This window comes from Vulpes vulpes, chromosome 2 (genome assembly GCF_048418805.1).
Source record: "Vulpes vulpes isolate BD-2025 chromosome 2, VulVul3, whole genome shotgun sequence".
In the NCBI taxonomy this organism is placed as follows: Eukaryota; Metazoa; Chordata; class Mammalia; order Carnivora; family Canidae; genus Vulpes; species Vulpes vulpes.
In genome coordinates, this window is record NC_132781.1 from 162,172,401 (window position 1) to 162,187,690 (window position 15,290).

Sequence of the window (15,290 nt, forward strand, 5' to 3'; positions counted from 1 at the left end):
GCAGCTGCTCAAGAAAACCCGCAAAATCCTTAACTGACAGGATCCGCATCCAAGGCTCTTCCTTTCACCCTCATGGCACCTAGCGACGGGCACAGACACTCACCTGCTGAAGGAATCAGCTCACACTCTGCAGGGGCCAGACCGGCACCCGCCACTGGGCTTCCATTCCCAGGCCGCCCTCCCTGACCTTCCGTTGGCTGACACCCCACTCGCAGCTTGTGGGCTTCACGGGGGGCTCCCAACCCCCACCCCAACTGACTCCAGGGCAGGGCGCAGACCCGGGCCTGGCCAGTCAGTGCATTCTGTGCTACTGGACCAGGTGATTGGTTCGGAGCTGTCACATGGTTAAAGCTCAGCCAATGATAATCAGTCCTGGGATTTCTGGAAATATTGGGAGTGAAAGACTTTCTGCACTGGAACCCCAGAAAGGTTAGTGTGACTTCGACTTGTTAGGGGTCCTTTTTACCACCAGAAAGGATAAAGGCCAAACAGATGAGTGGAGAGCTGCGAGGTGATAGCATGTGAGCACCTGGATGCAGCTATGCCTGAAGCTAGCTTACCTCCAACTATCTGTTACGTGGAGCTACCGATTTCCCTTTGCAGGAATTGGCTTCAGTTGTGTTTCTATTATTTGCAACTCAAAAGGTTTGCAGCTACATGGCTCTCTGTGCAAGTGGTAGGACAGTAAGGAGTGCAAGCAACACAAAGTTGATTTTTTCCTTAATGGTTTCCTCTGAGCCTCAGGTGCCAGTCTGAATGATGGCGATCACGCCTCCCTGCCTCATCAGGGGCAACGGGAAACACGACCTGTTATCCTTAACGTGTTACAGCCAAGAGCAGCGAGACCCACAGCCCCGAGAGGCGACCACTGTCAGGGAGGCCTGTACAGGGCTCACCCACACCTGAGCCTCTGGCTGGAGTTTGCTGAGCTGCCCCACGACCCTCCCACTTCCTAAGCGCCCGGCCCGGCCGAGGGAGGCACCTGCGGGGAGCGCCCTACCAGGGCTGGGGCCTGGCCTTTGAAGGGATCAAGCCCCTGTGTCACTGCTCACTTCAGACAGTGCCATGCACAGCTGAGGACGGGTACAGGGGACCCTGCAGAGTACACAGCAGCGGGGACAGGAGGGCAAACGGTGACTGCGGGCTCCAGGTGGGGCTCCAGCTGGACCCTGGGTTGAATATTATTTTTCTCTCTGCTTCCTGGCTCCAAGGCCTGGGCCAGGTTTCTCCACTTCCCGGTGCCTCAGTTACGTCATCTGTAAAATGGGGGTGATTCATGGACCTAATTTATTCGGGCTGTTTAATGTAGGCCATCCTGCCAAGGAGTCGTCCCTGGAGCAGGTTCCCCTGCATGGTTCTCACCTGAGTGTTCCCAGGTGACGTCAGACCTCACAGGGACGTGGGGGATGGAGGAGAAGCAGGAGGCCCTCTAAGCACCCAGCTGCTCAGGACACTGGGTCATCGACCTGGCAAACAGCAAGTCTCCGAAAAGGACCCAGGGAAGAGGTCGGGGAAGCAGGAAGGCAGAGCTCGTTCGGGACAGCAGGAGGGCAGGGCTCTGCCCCAGAGGTCGTCGGGGTTGGCCGCAGACAGAGGCCCAGTCACCTTGGAGGGACAGTCACACAGGGACGCATGGCTTTGGGGAGGTCCCTGAGGCTGAAGACAGGGAAGCGGCGCTCTGGGTCATTCCAAACACCCCAGCAACTGCTCAAACACACAGCCAAACCTCTGCTCTCTTTTTACAAAATTTTACTTATTCATTGGAGGGAAACAGAGGGGGGAGGGGGGACGAGTAGGGGGAAGGAGCAGAGGGAGGGGAGAAGCCCGCCGAACCTCTCCTGACAGGCCCCGCTAGCTCAAGTGCCCAGCTAACCAGAACTCTGCTCTAGGCTTGAGGACAAAGAAGCAAACGATGAAAAGCCTCAGCGATGCGACGGATTCTTACTTTCTTGAACCCGAGCAGGGGAAGCTGTGCGGCCACGAGCTCAGGCTCTGAGGTAAAACCCCAAAGGGTCTGCAGAAGTCCGGTTCCAAAACAGGGGTCACCCAGGCTCCATGTCCCTGAAGCAGGGAGGCTTTTAGGAAATTTTCAATGACACTTAAAACCCTTTCTGTGTTTTCAGTGTCTCGTCCTCTGAAAATACCCTTGACTTCAAGCAAGCGGGCGGGCTGTGTCTGGGGCAGGCCTGTGTTTTACGTACGATCACAGCCGTGACCCTTAAGCAGGATTCTGATCCAGGCAGGGGCACCACAAATATTTGCAGGACAAACGAAGAAAGGAACGGCGGGGCCTTTACCGCGCTCGACGACTCTGGAGACGGAAACACAAACCGAAACACTTGTTTACGGAGACACGGTGGCCTGGGGACGCAGAGGACCAGCGCAGCCGGGAAGACAAACGGACCCATGATGTCACATCTCAGACCCAGGCGGAGTGAGAACGAAGCCCGGGGCAGGGGTACAGGGCGAGGAGCCCAGGGGCACAACCCAAGTCACACTCTAGCCCTGTCCTTTTCCTGCCTCGATCTTCCCGCCGCCTCCCAATTCCAGAAGAGAAGAGGGATATATTTACTGACCCCCTCAAAACCCAGACAATTGCTGGTGGGGCCGTTAGGTGTTCTCCTGGTGCCGCCCCACCTGCCAGGTGAGGCCACACTGGATTTCTGCTAAGGTCCTGCAGCTCAAACGTCCACGTCCGCGTGTTTGCTCCCAGTCGGAGCATTTCCTGGAGCCCTGCTCTGGGCTCCGGATGAACACGGCGGGAGACAGATGTGTAGGCGCCCTATATGGGGGTCCCTGCCCCCTCAAAGGTCCCAGTTTGGAGGAGAGCCCTGGGTGACACTCAAGAAACACTCACGCAGGACTTGGTCACAGCCACGCTGTGCTCCAGATGACAAATGCCCGTGGCAATGCAAGGGCTAAGCAGAGGCAGCGGCGTCCACGAGAAAGGCTTTGCGGAAGGGCCAGGGGCCCAGGACAAGGTGCCAGCTGGAGCCAGTGTGGGATGGGGACAGAATAAGGAGAAGGTGACGGGTGGGAGTGGTGAGCTGGCTGGCTCGGCGGACAGTGAGGAGACGCTGAGCTCCTCAGCAGGAGCCAGAGGCAGGTCGTCAAGACGTCCGTGGTCCCCAGCACGAAACCCAGGCCGGAGCGGGTACTGCACACCTGCCAGTGGATGAGCCTTGGCAGATCCGGGGTGAGGCTGAGGGAGCCCATCCTTCTGGGTCAGGTTAAGGGTGCTAGACAGGAAAACCCTTGTCTGGAGTGCAAGCACCCAGGGGTAGGAACCTGTCAGCCCCACGGACCCCGTCCCATCAGATGACATTTATCCAGGGAGTAATTAAGCAAAAAATAAAAATTAAAAAAAATCAGATGTGATTTTAAAAAGGTGCTCAGTTGGAATCTGAGTTGTGGGTCAGCCTGACCAGCCCGACCATCAGTCCAGAGAAGTGGATGAACTGGGAGAGAGCAGGGTCAGACCAGCGAAGGTAGACGGGTCAGAGGTCAGGCAGGTGACGCCTTATTGCAGGGGGTGCAGGGCTGGGGTGCGGGGGTCACTCGCCATACAGCAGCGACAGCTGCACGTGGCCTGCATGGCTGAGTGTCCGAGGACCCGCTGGGGTGCTGAGGGAGTACCGACTGTCCGGGTTTGCCCGGGGCCTGGTGGTGGTGGGGGTGTCATGGTGTGGGACTTCCAGCACTGAAACCAGGAAAGTTCTGGCAACCCAGGATGAGTTGGTCACCTGAGGCACAGGGCTGCCCCCACCAGCATCCCAGAGGGACAAGACTGCGGGGGGTGCATGAATCGCATTTCATGAAACAGGGAAATGGAGCGTAGGCGTGTGTGTGCTGAGGAAGGGGGGACCTACAGTGGGTGGGCAGCGTGGCCAGGAGAACGTTCCGGCCCCCACTCCCTCTGCTTGCTCTGCACCCCAGGAAGAGGTGAAGTGCACCTGCACTGTCTGCTGAGCACAGCTGTGAGCTGTGCCCACCTCCTCTGAGCCCCTGGACACGGGGTTGGGAGGAGCTCACAGCCCCGTCCCCAAGAGGGGTCCCAGGCACCCCCTGGGAAATGGGCCCATCTGGCTCTCTGCTCTTCTGAGATTCTGGCCCAGGGTGAGCAGGGGCCACCACCTGGGACACCGGGGGACGGGCACGCCGCTGCTCTGCTGGCCTCCCCTGGGATGTCCCCATTAAGGCCACCCCTCAGGGAGGGCCAGGACCCCCAAAGGCAGATGCATCATGTGGCCACACGCCCTGTGGTCCTTGGGTTTAGAAAGGTCTTGGCAGCTCTGGGCAGCCGGTGAAAAAGTGGGACTCGGTACAGAGGGAGGTGATGGGGCAGGCGAGGGAAGGGAGGACGGAATGGGGGCTTGGGGGGAGATTTAGGTAGCAGGGGCCTCCTAGAGCAGTCCCGTATCCACATCAGTATCCCCCCAGGTGGCCGGGTAAGGTCCACAGTTTCTGCAGTTTCTGATTCTGCAGCTCTGGGCTGGGCTGAGAATTTGCATCACTAACAAGTTGTCAGGTGAGGCTGATGTCACTGGTCCTGGCACCTTATCTCGAGGACCCCTGGCCTGGAGCATGTGGTTATGGTGGGGGATGCGGGGGGATAGGGGGTGGGGAAGGGGCAAAGGCACGTGGTACTGATGGGTCACTGGGGGCTGGGAAGACCCATGGAAGTCAAGATGGAAGATGCTGGAGGCCTGGTCCTCACCCTTCAGAGAGGGTCAGAGTCACGTTGGAGGGAACTTATTTCCAACGCAGATTGGTGGGCCCATCCCCAGGTTCTGGGCTGTCCAGGTCTGCGAGGGGGCCCAGGAGCTTAGAAACCACAATAAGCTCCGAGGGATCCCTGGACGCAGGCGGTCCAGGGGCCAGAGGGAGGAGCAAGCAGGGCGGCCTCAGAGCAGCACGGTGGGAAAACGCATTTCTTAGGTTTCGTGAGCTGTGCCAGGGCCACAGGAACACCTCTTGCCCTAACTCAGGGCCACCTGCACCACCCACCCACCACCTAGTAGCCACTAGCTACATGGATGGAGCCTTTTTCAACGAGGTAAAATGTGAAATTCAGTTCCTAAGTCATACCAGCTACGTTTCAAATCCAGTGGCTACCCTATGGGACAGACATATAGGCCTAGGACGCTTCCCTCTTTGCAAAGAGTTATCAAACAGCTCTGGCCTGGAGAGATCCTATTGCACCTGAAAGAAGGGGTTCCTCCCCCTATCTTTCCCAGTGTGCAAGAGAAAGAAAAGATGCCACAAGAGTGACATTCCCACCCCACACCTGAAGACCCCCTGTACCTGCCGGGGGGAGGAGGGGCTCCAGTTTGGCAGAGGCAGCAGCCTCGTCTGCCCCAGAGCCCCAGAGGATGGTTCTCCTTCCTTCTGGTCGGCTGCTGGTGCTAGATTCCCCAGGGCAAGGAGCAGTCCTTAGCAGTCAGCTTCATAATCACAAACATGCTGTGGAAAACAAACTCGTAAAAGCCCAAGCAATTCCCCTTCAAAGGAAGCGACACCGCACGAAACCAACCACACACAAAAAGGTATGGTTCACGCATCACGGTGGCAGAGGCGTGAACAATGTACTGGACTTAATCACAGAGCAAAGGTGACTGAATTTATTTCTTCCCCAGGGCTTCCCAGAACACGTGTGAGGTGGTCATGGTTTCAGGGAAGGCATCGAAAGAACACTGGAGCCAAAGTCCCGGGGACGGGGGATCTCCGCAAGTGGCTCCCGGACCCCCAGCGTGGGGACAGGGATGGACAGTCTGTCGGGAGACTGGGAGGAGTGCAGGGTCCTGTGGCTACTGTATCAAGTACCCACATTAGGCAAATGCATAAACACAAAGCAGGACGGCAGGTCCCCAGGGGCTGGGGCGGGGAGTCATTACTCCGCAGGTACAGGCACAGGACGTGGCGGTGCCACCGTGCTGGAGACGGATGGTGGTGATGGTTGCACGTGCCGTGAATGCATGTAATGCCACTGGACTGCACACCTAAAAATGGCTAAAATGGTCAGTTTTCCGTTATGCAGATTTTACTGAAAAAAAAAAAAGTGCAAGGTCTGAACTCCACTCTGGACCTACTGAGTCCACCCTGGAGGCGGCCTCAGAATCTACATTTGAGTCCCCTGACCCCCGGGACTCAGATCCGGGGAAGCACGACGGAGCACGGCGGCCGTGTGTACGACGATCCAGGTGGGGGGCAGGGAGGGTGTGCGACCTGGGCCGGCGGGGCAGGCCCCAGCAGCCGGCTTGGGAGGAACCAACCACAGGCCAAGAGTGCTCCCCCGAGCATCCCCACCATCTGCTCCGCGCCCTGCCCAGTGCCTGGCTCCCCCCAGGTGCTCAGGGTTGATAGGACAGTGGCTGAGGGAAAGGCCTGGGCATGCTGGTCGGGACGCAGGGGGTAAAGCGGACTACGGGGCCTCCTCGTTTGCTCTAACATTAACCCAACGCCAGAACGGCAGAGGGCAAAGAGCTTCTCAAAGTCAGGTCCATGGAACCCCTGCATCAAAATCACCCAGGGCAGTTGATAAAAATACAGAGTCCCGGGCCCCTCCCCGGACCTCCAGGCAGAAGAAAGGGGGAGCCTGAGGATCCGGACCCTGGCAGGCACCCCGGAGCACCGCGGGCCCCAGGCTGCAAGCCCCGCTCCCCAGTCAGGAGGAATCAGGGAAGGGGGTTAGGAGGAAATTCCCCGCTAGGCCAGGATCCCACGGGGATCTGGGAGTGTCCGCATCTGGCCCCGGAAACCACGTGACATCTTGCAGTTTGGTCCCTTCCCCAGGCTGGGCCTGTTCCCTCACCCTGTGCGGGCCGGGAACGGACGCTGTTCCTGCTGCAAGCTCCATGCCAGGACTCTGCCCGGGTCGGGCCTCTTTGGATTCTGGCTGGGGCACACGGGCGGGGTTGTGTCCTGGAGCCGACAGAGCAGCTCCGGGCCCTGGAGGCCCTCCCTCCCAACTGCCTCTGGCTGACTGGAAGTGGGAGTGTCAGAGATGCCACCAGGGAGAGTCCCATGAGCCCCAGCACTGCCGCCCGCTGCCCTGGCGGCCCTCAGGGAATTGTCAGCTGATGATGGAAACCACAGGGAGAAGCAAAGGTCCTGGGGCAGATGGCAGGGCATCCTGGAGCCACTGCCTACGACACTCTGGGTCACTGCTTCAAGCCCCAACCATGTCACCTTCAAGGTGGGGAGGGGCCGGCTGTCCCACAGGAGGAGAAGCCAGCAGGAGGGCAGGTAACAAAGCCCCGGTGGTGGGCGGCTCGGGCTTCGCTGCTTCAGCATGGAAAGGACCTTCCCCACCCCAAGCGCCGGTTCCTCCCTGCCTGGGAGCACGGGGCTCGAGTTCGCAGGGCGCCAGCGAGCCAGAGCCCGAGCCAGAGCCGCACCGTCCAGGCAGGAGGCACAGGAACTAGCAGCTGCTGTTTCCACAGCTCTCCGGGCCCCCAGGGAGGGCTTTCGGAGGCTTCTGCACAATTAAAAGGTCCCGCACACGCTCCGCGCCTGTGATAGAGTTACAGCCCCAACTAGCTGGGCGCCCGAGCCCACCCCCAGGTCCAGGGGTGACAAGGGAGGAGGCTGTCGGCACCTGCAGGTGGGCCCCCGGGGAGCTGGGCGCTCCCCGAAGCGGTCTCCAAGGCCCGGCACACGGGCGGAGGGTGCGTGCGGGTGGGTCGTCACCCCTGAGACTGCCCCCCCCCAGCTCGGGGCCGGACGTGCACCTGTCCTACCTCTCTGGCTGTTCATTTCTTCTAAGTCTGGGGCTGCGGCAGCACCTTGGTGGCTGATGCCACTTGGCAGTGGCTCTGGGGAGTGGCCAGAGTCTTCCAACGGCTTCCCCTGAAGGCGGCCAAGCAGCACAGGAGAGAAAGCGCCGAGTCCCCACCTCCTCGGGGGCTGCCTCCAGGGGCACAGAGGGGTGGTCCTTTGGGATAGGAGTCAGGCCGGACTTTCCCCCTCCTGGGCTGGCGCTCACCTGACACACTCGACATGAAATGCATTCGCGGGGGGTAAGTCCACAGTAACTACACACGCGGGTGTGCACACGCACACCCGCACCTTGTAAACACGGCTTGCCGCCCTCTGGAGTGTTTATGGCCCTTAGTGACTGACTCAGAGCCAACACGGCATCCCCACAGTGCTGCTCGGCCAGCCCCAATGACCCGGGGCCGCGGGCCGTGTAAACACCATGACTGACTCCACGTCTGTCAACTGGCTGTGGTGTGGGGAGAGGGGCCGGGTCTAGGCTCACGTTTGCAGTTTTCCTTGAACCGTGCACTCAAGGGACTCTTGAAATGATTACCAGGGAAGTGAACTCTTCCCTCAGAGCGGCTGGAGGGTCCTAGCGAACCCTCCACTTCACCCAGTTAGAGTATTAGGAAGAACACAAACCATGCGTAACGACGACTATGGAAATTTCCTGATTATCCTGAAGGCCAATTACGCTACGGGTCCTGCAGAATCAGCCAATCTCATCAAATCCCCATACTTCAAAGAACTTTTCTTTTTTTAATTTTTATTTATTTATGTATGATAGTCACAGAGAGAGAGAGAGAGAGAGAGAGAGAGAGAGAGAGAGGCAGAGACACAGGCACAGGGAGAAGCAGGCTCCATGCACCGGGAGCCCGATGTGGGATTCGATCCCGGGTCTCCAGGATCGCGCCCTGGGCCATAGGCAGGCGCTAAACCGCTGCGCCACCAGGGATCCCTACTTCAAAGAACTTAAAACATTTTACACACACACACACACACACACACACACACACACACACACGTACACCCCATCGATTGGATAAATGGATAAATGGAAACCCTCCTCCCTCTCACGGCCCGGGTAGTGCCCTAACCAGACGCATTCCTGTCCAAGAACTCTGAAGTGGGTAACGCGATCCCCCTTTATAGGTGGGTAAACTGAGGATTGGGGCGTCAAATAACTTGCTTGGGGACACAAGCTCGTAAGCAGAACCAGGGTGCATTTGATTCCAAAGCTGGAGCCCTGTACTCGCTGCCCGGGCAGAGGAATGTTCAACCCGTCTCTGAGCAGTCACATGGGACGAGGGTGCTGCGCCCCAGGAGAGCTCCCTAGGGAAGCCAGTGGGAATTGTTTTCAAGAGCAGTGGCTTTCACTCCCGGTTGGCCAGGACAGCCAAGCCCCAGCTGTCTCCAACCCACGCAGGTGGCCAAGGATGCCCACACGAGGCCCACCTCATGGCTGGCTTTCTAAGAGTGTCCCCAGTTCCAGCGGGGAGATTTAATCTCACTCTCAATCCAGCAGAAACCCTTTATAGAAGGGAGAACATGAGCCCAACCAATTGCTGAAATTGCTGAAGGCACACAGATAAGCAAATGCTTGACTTGCTTAAAACAAGGAATGTCAAGGAGAGGACAACCCCCGCCCCCTCTTTTTAAAGATAAAAATTTAAAGAGAAAACAGACCTGAAACTTCGTGTGAGTCTACGTTTTTAGAGATCAGTACGAGGGCTTTGCACAGTGCTTTGGGGTCTACAATCTGGGACCACAAAGTCAAGTCCTGGCTGTGATACCTACCAGCTGTGGGATCTTGGGCAAGTTACTAAACTTTCTGGAGACTAGCTCCTTCATCTGTGGATGGGACTGGCAACGGCACCTCCCCGCTGGGGTCCCTGGAGGACTGATTAAGACAAAGCATCCCATTTGGTGAGCACCATGCCTGGCCCCCGGGAGGGTACAGCTCAGCACAAGGAACCAGGACATAGACCCACAAGGGCCTGGTGGCCTCGGTTTTGGGGGGGAGGGGCTAGAGGAGATAAGAACCTAAATAGCTAAGAAAAAGGTGGAGGCTGGAAGAGGCTCCATGAGGTCCTGGGGATGTTACAAGCTGGGGTTACGAGAAAAGCTTAAGGAGGCACGTGAACCGGGCCTGCAAGCCTGGGTAGGACGGGGACAGATAGAGTGCCCAGTCTCTAACTTACCAACAACTTTTAAACAATGACTTGGTGGCTTCAGCTGATCAGCAGCACTCTCTCTAGCCTTAGGGACACAGCACCCGGGCGGCTCACGTCATTCGCTCTGACCCCGCTACCCCAATAGTCACTAGCACCCGCTGCCATCATGCTAATCTCTCGCTTGGCTTTCCTTTTTTTTTTTTTTTTTAAGATTTAATAAAGGGACAGAGATAGAGCAGGAGCAGGGTGGAGAGGGAGAAGCAGGCTCACCCGCTGAGCAGGGAGTCTGATGCAGGGCTCGATCTCAGGACCCTGGGGTCATGACCTGAGCCAAAGGCAGACACTCAGCAGACGGAGCCACCCAGGTGCCCCCCTCACTTGGCTTCACTTTTCTGCATAGCACTTGCCATCTCCTGACACATCCTGTGTGTACTTGCCTGCTAGAAATCTCCTCCCACAGATAGAAGCTCCATGGAAACAGGGGCTGTAGATGCCCCCTTTGCTACTACACATCCCTGGCAGCCACAACGGCCTGGCAGGAGTAGATGCTCAAGAAATGTGACTGAATGAACAGACCACCAGAGAAGGAGTAAGTCACATCGCAGTCTAAGAACTCTCAGGGAGCACCTGGTTTACTCTGGGGGGGAGGGGGTGGTTCTGGATGACCTCCCCTCAGGTGGAGTTATTCCCACGGTGCCACCAGTAAACGGAGCGCCTGAGTATCTCAAGGTCACACAGAGATTTGAGGCAGAACCAGGTGCAGACTGAACACATCTCATTTCTGCATCTCCAGCTCTGGTCCTTAGCCTGTGCGCGGAGAACGGCCACCTCTCTCGGAAGGGGCCCCACCCTGGAGGCCGGAGCTGTCACCAGCACAGAGCCTGTCACCCTGCGGATGTCAGGATACCCTCCATGAGCAATGTCAAGGTGTCCAGCCTTCCATCCTGCCAAGCCAGCGTCCCCTCTCGCTTCCCCCTTCCCCACACCTCTGAGAGCGCCAATCCCCAGACTCTGCCATCCAACAGGGCACCGCTGAGCTCCTTCAACTGAACATCGCACCCCGCTGGGGGGCCGATGTGCTGAGATGCTGGGACGAGTCACCTCACAGCCTGGCTGAAATGTTTATTTCAACAATAATTTCAGCTTGAAGAGCTCTCATTGGCTTCCCAGAGGAAAACCCCTGATAACAGCCAAAGGTTTGAGAAACCACGACCATGACAGGCCGACCTCAGTGCCCAGCCACCGTGAAAGTTCTCAGAAGCTTCATCTGATCTTTAAGAACCAGGGGATGAAGGGTGGGTGGTGAAACAGAGGATGCAAAACTTTCTGGTTTAGCTGCCGGCTTGATCCTGATTCACGCCAGGGATGCCATCTGCAAATTATGAGATCTCCACTGCTCTCTGCCCTAAAGGGATCCCACCAGGGCCATCGGAATAACCGCCACCCCCAAGACCTTGGAGACAGGCGTTTCTCAGCTACACCATGTCATTAGGATATTGTTATTATGAATACACAAATGGGAGTCTATGTAGACACAAAGTAAACACATCTCTCTCCACCCAGCCATCTCCCACATGTTTACATAATAACAACCCCCGCTGGCACAACAGTCAGCCTTGGGTCACTGAGGTACTTTACAGACAAGACAAATCTCATCGTGACACAGGTCAGGAGGGCGGAGATGGAACAGACAGCATCACATCCTAATGGGACACTGGGTCAACAGGGTCACGGACAGGTGCCCCACAAGCGAGGCTGGTAACTTTTATTGAACATCGATGATGAACGAACGAGGTGATCTGCAGACACCAGCTTTTGAACGATCGGAGTGTTAGCGGACATTAGTCATTACGAGCACTCTTTGGAGGGGTAAACCGAGGCTCACAAACATCAAGCAACCTGCCAGGCCCTCCTATTTGCTTGCTCTCCGCACCTGCTCTGTTTTACACCAAAGATGTCTTGGGCTCTAACTGCTCTGTGCAGCCGGGGAGCAAGCAGGACTGTCTCCAGCAGGCCCAGCCCCAGGGCCAAGGGGTCCGTGTCCCATTTCTAGACACTTGGTGACCCAAGACTTCAGTGGCTCCAGGACATCGGCGGCAGCTCGGCTAATCACAGCCAATGGGTCGGTGGTCCCAGCTCCCGTGGCTACGACTGTGATCCTCAGGATCCTGTCTCCTTGGGAGACCAATGCAGGCAGCCTGGAATTAGGGGGCCTTGCTGCTGGCTTTTTCTCATAGGAAAGAAATAATTATTAGGTAAATAAGCCTGGTGTTTCCCAGCTGGCTAAGCCTGCTGTCTGGGAGAGGCATTCCCGCGTCAACTGACGGAGAAAATCTGAAATTGAGGGACCTTGGGCAAGCTGCTGAAACTCTGGCATTTTCTATCCTTATCTTCACGAAGATAACACGACTTCCCTCCCAGAACTGTGATAAAATTTTAAGGAGGCACCGCACGTAAATCACTGCAACATAACAGGTACTCGGGATCTAATGAATAATCCCATTGGACTCCCCCCCACCCCCGTCTCCCATTTTTCCTGGAAAAAAGTGTTCAAACTTCAAACTGACGATGACAGACGCTTCGTGGGGGCCGGTCATCTTCCGTCTACTTTCCTCCTAGGGTCGAGGGGATGCTGGGGGTCCTGAGGGCAGCCCCCGCCCCCTCCCCGCTCCCCCTCCCCCTCCCCAGGATGTACCTGCGGGGGGCGGGGCGCAGCCGAGGCCGGGACAAGTGGTCCCGCTCGGAACATTTTCAACGTTAAAACGCGGTCCGCGGCCTGCGGCAGACGAGCCGGCGACACCCAGACCCTCGCGCCGACCCGCCACCGCCACCGCCACCGCCGGGCGCCTTCCCGCATGGGCCGCTCGCGCGCGGCCCCATCACTGCGCCCCGGGGGCAGCCGCGGCCAGGTGCGCTACAGGTGCGGCCGCCCCGCCCCCCGCCCCGCCCCCCGCCCCCCGCCCGGCGAGGTCTCGGGCCGCGGGATCCCAGGCAGGCGTCGGGGGCGGGGGGCCCCGGGAGCCGAACCCCGCGCCCCCCCGCGACCCCGGGGCGCGGCGCGAACTTCGCCGCCCGCGCTCGCGATCCCGGCCCCGAGCGCCCCCGCGTGCCCGGCCCCCGCCTCCCCGGCCCCGGCCCCGCCGCCCTCCGCGCCCCGCGCGCACCTACCCGGCCGGCCGCCGTCGCCATCCGCGCCCGCCTCGCAGGCTGCGGGCCCCGGGGGGCGCCCCGGCCCGGCCCCCGCCCCGCAGGACGGCTCCGGCTCGCCGTGCGCCGCGAGCTGCCGGACGCGCTCCCAGCTGCCCGAGTCGGCCGCCCGCATGCCGCCGGGGGGGGGGGGGCCGCTGCCGCGGGGCGCCGCGCTCACGGCCGCCGGGGCCCACGCCGCATCCGGGCGCAGCGCAGCGCCGCCGCGCGCCGGGCCAGGCTCCCCGTCCCGCCGCCCCGCCGCCCGCGGCCGCCGCACGCGAGGACTCCGCCGCCGGCCGCTCACGTGGGAACGACTCGCACTCCCGCGGCTCCGCCTCCCGCTCCTTCCGGGCTGGCGACGGCCGCGGCCCCGCCCCCGGCTCCCGCCCCGCCCCGGCCGCGCCCCTCGGCGGCGCCCGGACTCGCCCCACGGCCCCGCCCCCTCCCCAGCCACGGCCCCGCCCCCGCCCCCGGAGGCGCCCGGATTCGCCCCCCGGCCCCGGCCCCGCCCCCCGGCCCCGCCCCGGCCGCGCCCCTCGGCGGCGCCCGGACTCGCCCCACGGCCCCGCCCCCGCCCCAGCCACGGCCCCGCCCCCGCCCCTCGGCGGCGCCCGGATTCGCCCCCCGGCCCCGGCCCCGCCCCCCAGCCCCGCCTCCGGCCCCGCCCCCTCGGCGGCGCACGGACTCGCCCCACAGCCCCAGGCCCGCCCCGGCCCCGCCCCCGCCCCTCGGAGGCGCCCGGATTCGCCACACGGCCCCGGCCCCGCCCCGGCCCCGCCCCAGGCCCCGCCCCAGGCCCCGCCCCTCGGCGGCGCCCGGACTCGCGCCACGGCCCCGACCCCGGCCTCTCGGCGGTGCCCAGACTCGCCCTACGGCTCCGCCCCGGCCCCGCCCTCGGCCCCGCCCCGGCCCCGCCCCCAGCCCCTGGCCCCGCCCCCCGGCCCCGGCGAGCGCTCCGTGGCCCGGTTCCCGGACGCCCGGCGCATCCCCGACGCGACCACTTCTGGACCGACCGCGGCTCAGAAAGGCGGCCCGTGGCGCAGAGGTCGGAAGGAACCGGCTGCTCCCAGGTCCCCGAAAGCCCGGAGCGACTGCGTCGGGGCGGGGGGGGGGCGGCCCGGCACCCCGATTTGCATAGTCTCGGCTCTTCTGACACCCCCGCCCCCTCCCCGTGACAGCGCTGCGGAACCGCTGAAGTCCCAACAAGCGGCCAGGAGAGGGCAGAAAGAATGGGACATTCCCAAGCTCATCTGTGCTGTGCGACCAGACGTCCTCTAAGGGGATGTGATGCTGAGCGCGTTCACTGTGCGGGTGGGGGGGGAGGGGGGCGGGAACCCACGTGCTCCACCTCCCCCCAGGACACCGTCATCTGCTGGGGGGCCTGTGTCTGCATCTCACTTCCCGACCTGTTTCCTCATCCATAAAATGAGGCATCGGTAAGTCCCACCCCGTGCACGCTCAGAGATGCTTCTGAATGTCCCTCTGCCACAGCCAGGACTGGACCCCGGAGTGGGTGGGGGGCCAAGCCCCGCAGGAGGTGGCACCTTGCCTGCGCACACATCAACCTGCCTGCTGCAGTGGGTGCTCCAGGGGCTGGCGGTGCTCGCTGTAAAATGAGTTTGCAGCTCCCAGCCCCCTTTGATCTGGGGATTATGATGCTCTTTAGAGGGACTAATTATCTCCCTGCAACCCCAAGAAGCCGGTCTGGTCCCCACCCCCACTCCTCGCAGTGGAGACATGGGGAACTGAGGCCACATAGCCAGGTGAGAACTCACACCCCCTCGGTGATGTCCCCAGCCTCCCCTTCCAGGCAGCACACACCCAGGCCTGGCTCTGTAACCTACGGTTCCCACGGGCCCAGGCCGGAGCTCTGGGAATTTCTAGGTCACGGGCATAGGGCTCTCCAACAACCAGGGGAAGCGAACTACTTCCCTCCACCCAGCCCCAAGTGTCTAAAACTGTTCACAGGTCACTTTCCTCTCTGTGGGCGAGGAGCCCTGCCTCTTAGCAGGCACTGTGGTCCGGCCACCATCCATCATGGCCTTGCCAGCCATCCCCCAAAAAACGTCTTCCTTACCCTTCCTATAATGCAAAAACTGACCCAGTTGTAGAGGCCCACAGGGCTGCCTCAGACCCCCCACCCCTGTTAACTGGAACCCCAAATGCCCA

At 60.6% G+C, this 15,290-nt stretch overlaps 1 protein-coding gene and 1 long non-coding RNA gene across 4 annotated transcripts in view; one reads left to right on the top strand and one right to left on the bottom strand.

The window, feature by feature from the left end:
- KAZN (kazrin, periplakin interacting protein) overlaps positions 1 to 15,290 on the bottom strand; it is a 1,014,069-nt gene that overhangs the window by 132,579 nt on the left and 866,200 nt on the right. The window contains exon 1 of one of the 3 annotated variants that reach the window (XM_072751144.1): positions 13,101 to 13,387. The exons of 1 other annotated variant lie outside the window; for it this stretch is intronic. In XM_072751144.1, the coding sequence (XP_072607245.1) occupies positions 13,101 to 13,254 (154 nt within the window). In that variant the 5' untranslated portion in view covers positions 13,255 to 13,387. Of the gene's footprint in view, positions 1 to 7,739; positions 7,872 to 13,100; positions 13,388 to 15,290 lie in introns of those variants that run through there. One more of the 3 variants, XM_072751145.1, reaches the window with a different exon arrangement.
- Positions 6,931 to 12,494, top strand: LOC140598012 (uncharacterized). The gene is made up of 2 exons (XR_012000177.1): positions 6,931 to 7,245; positions 10,726 to 12,494. It is a non-coding gene; the product is annotated as an uncharacterized lncRNA (long non-coding RNA).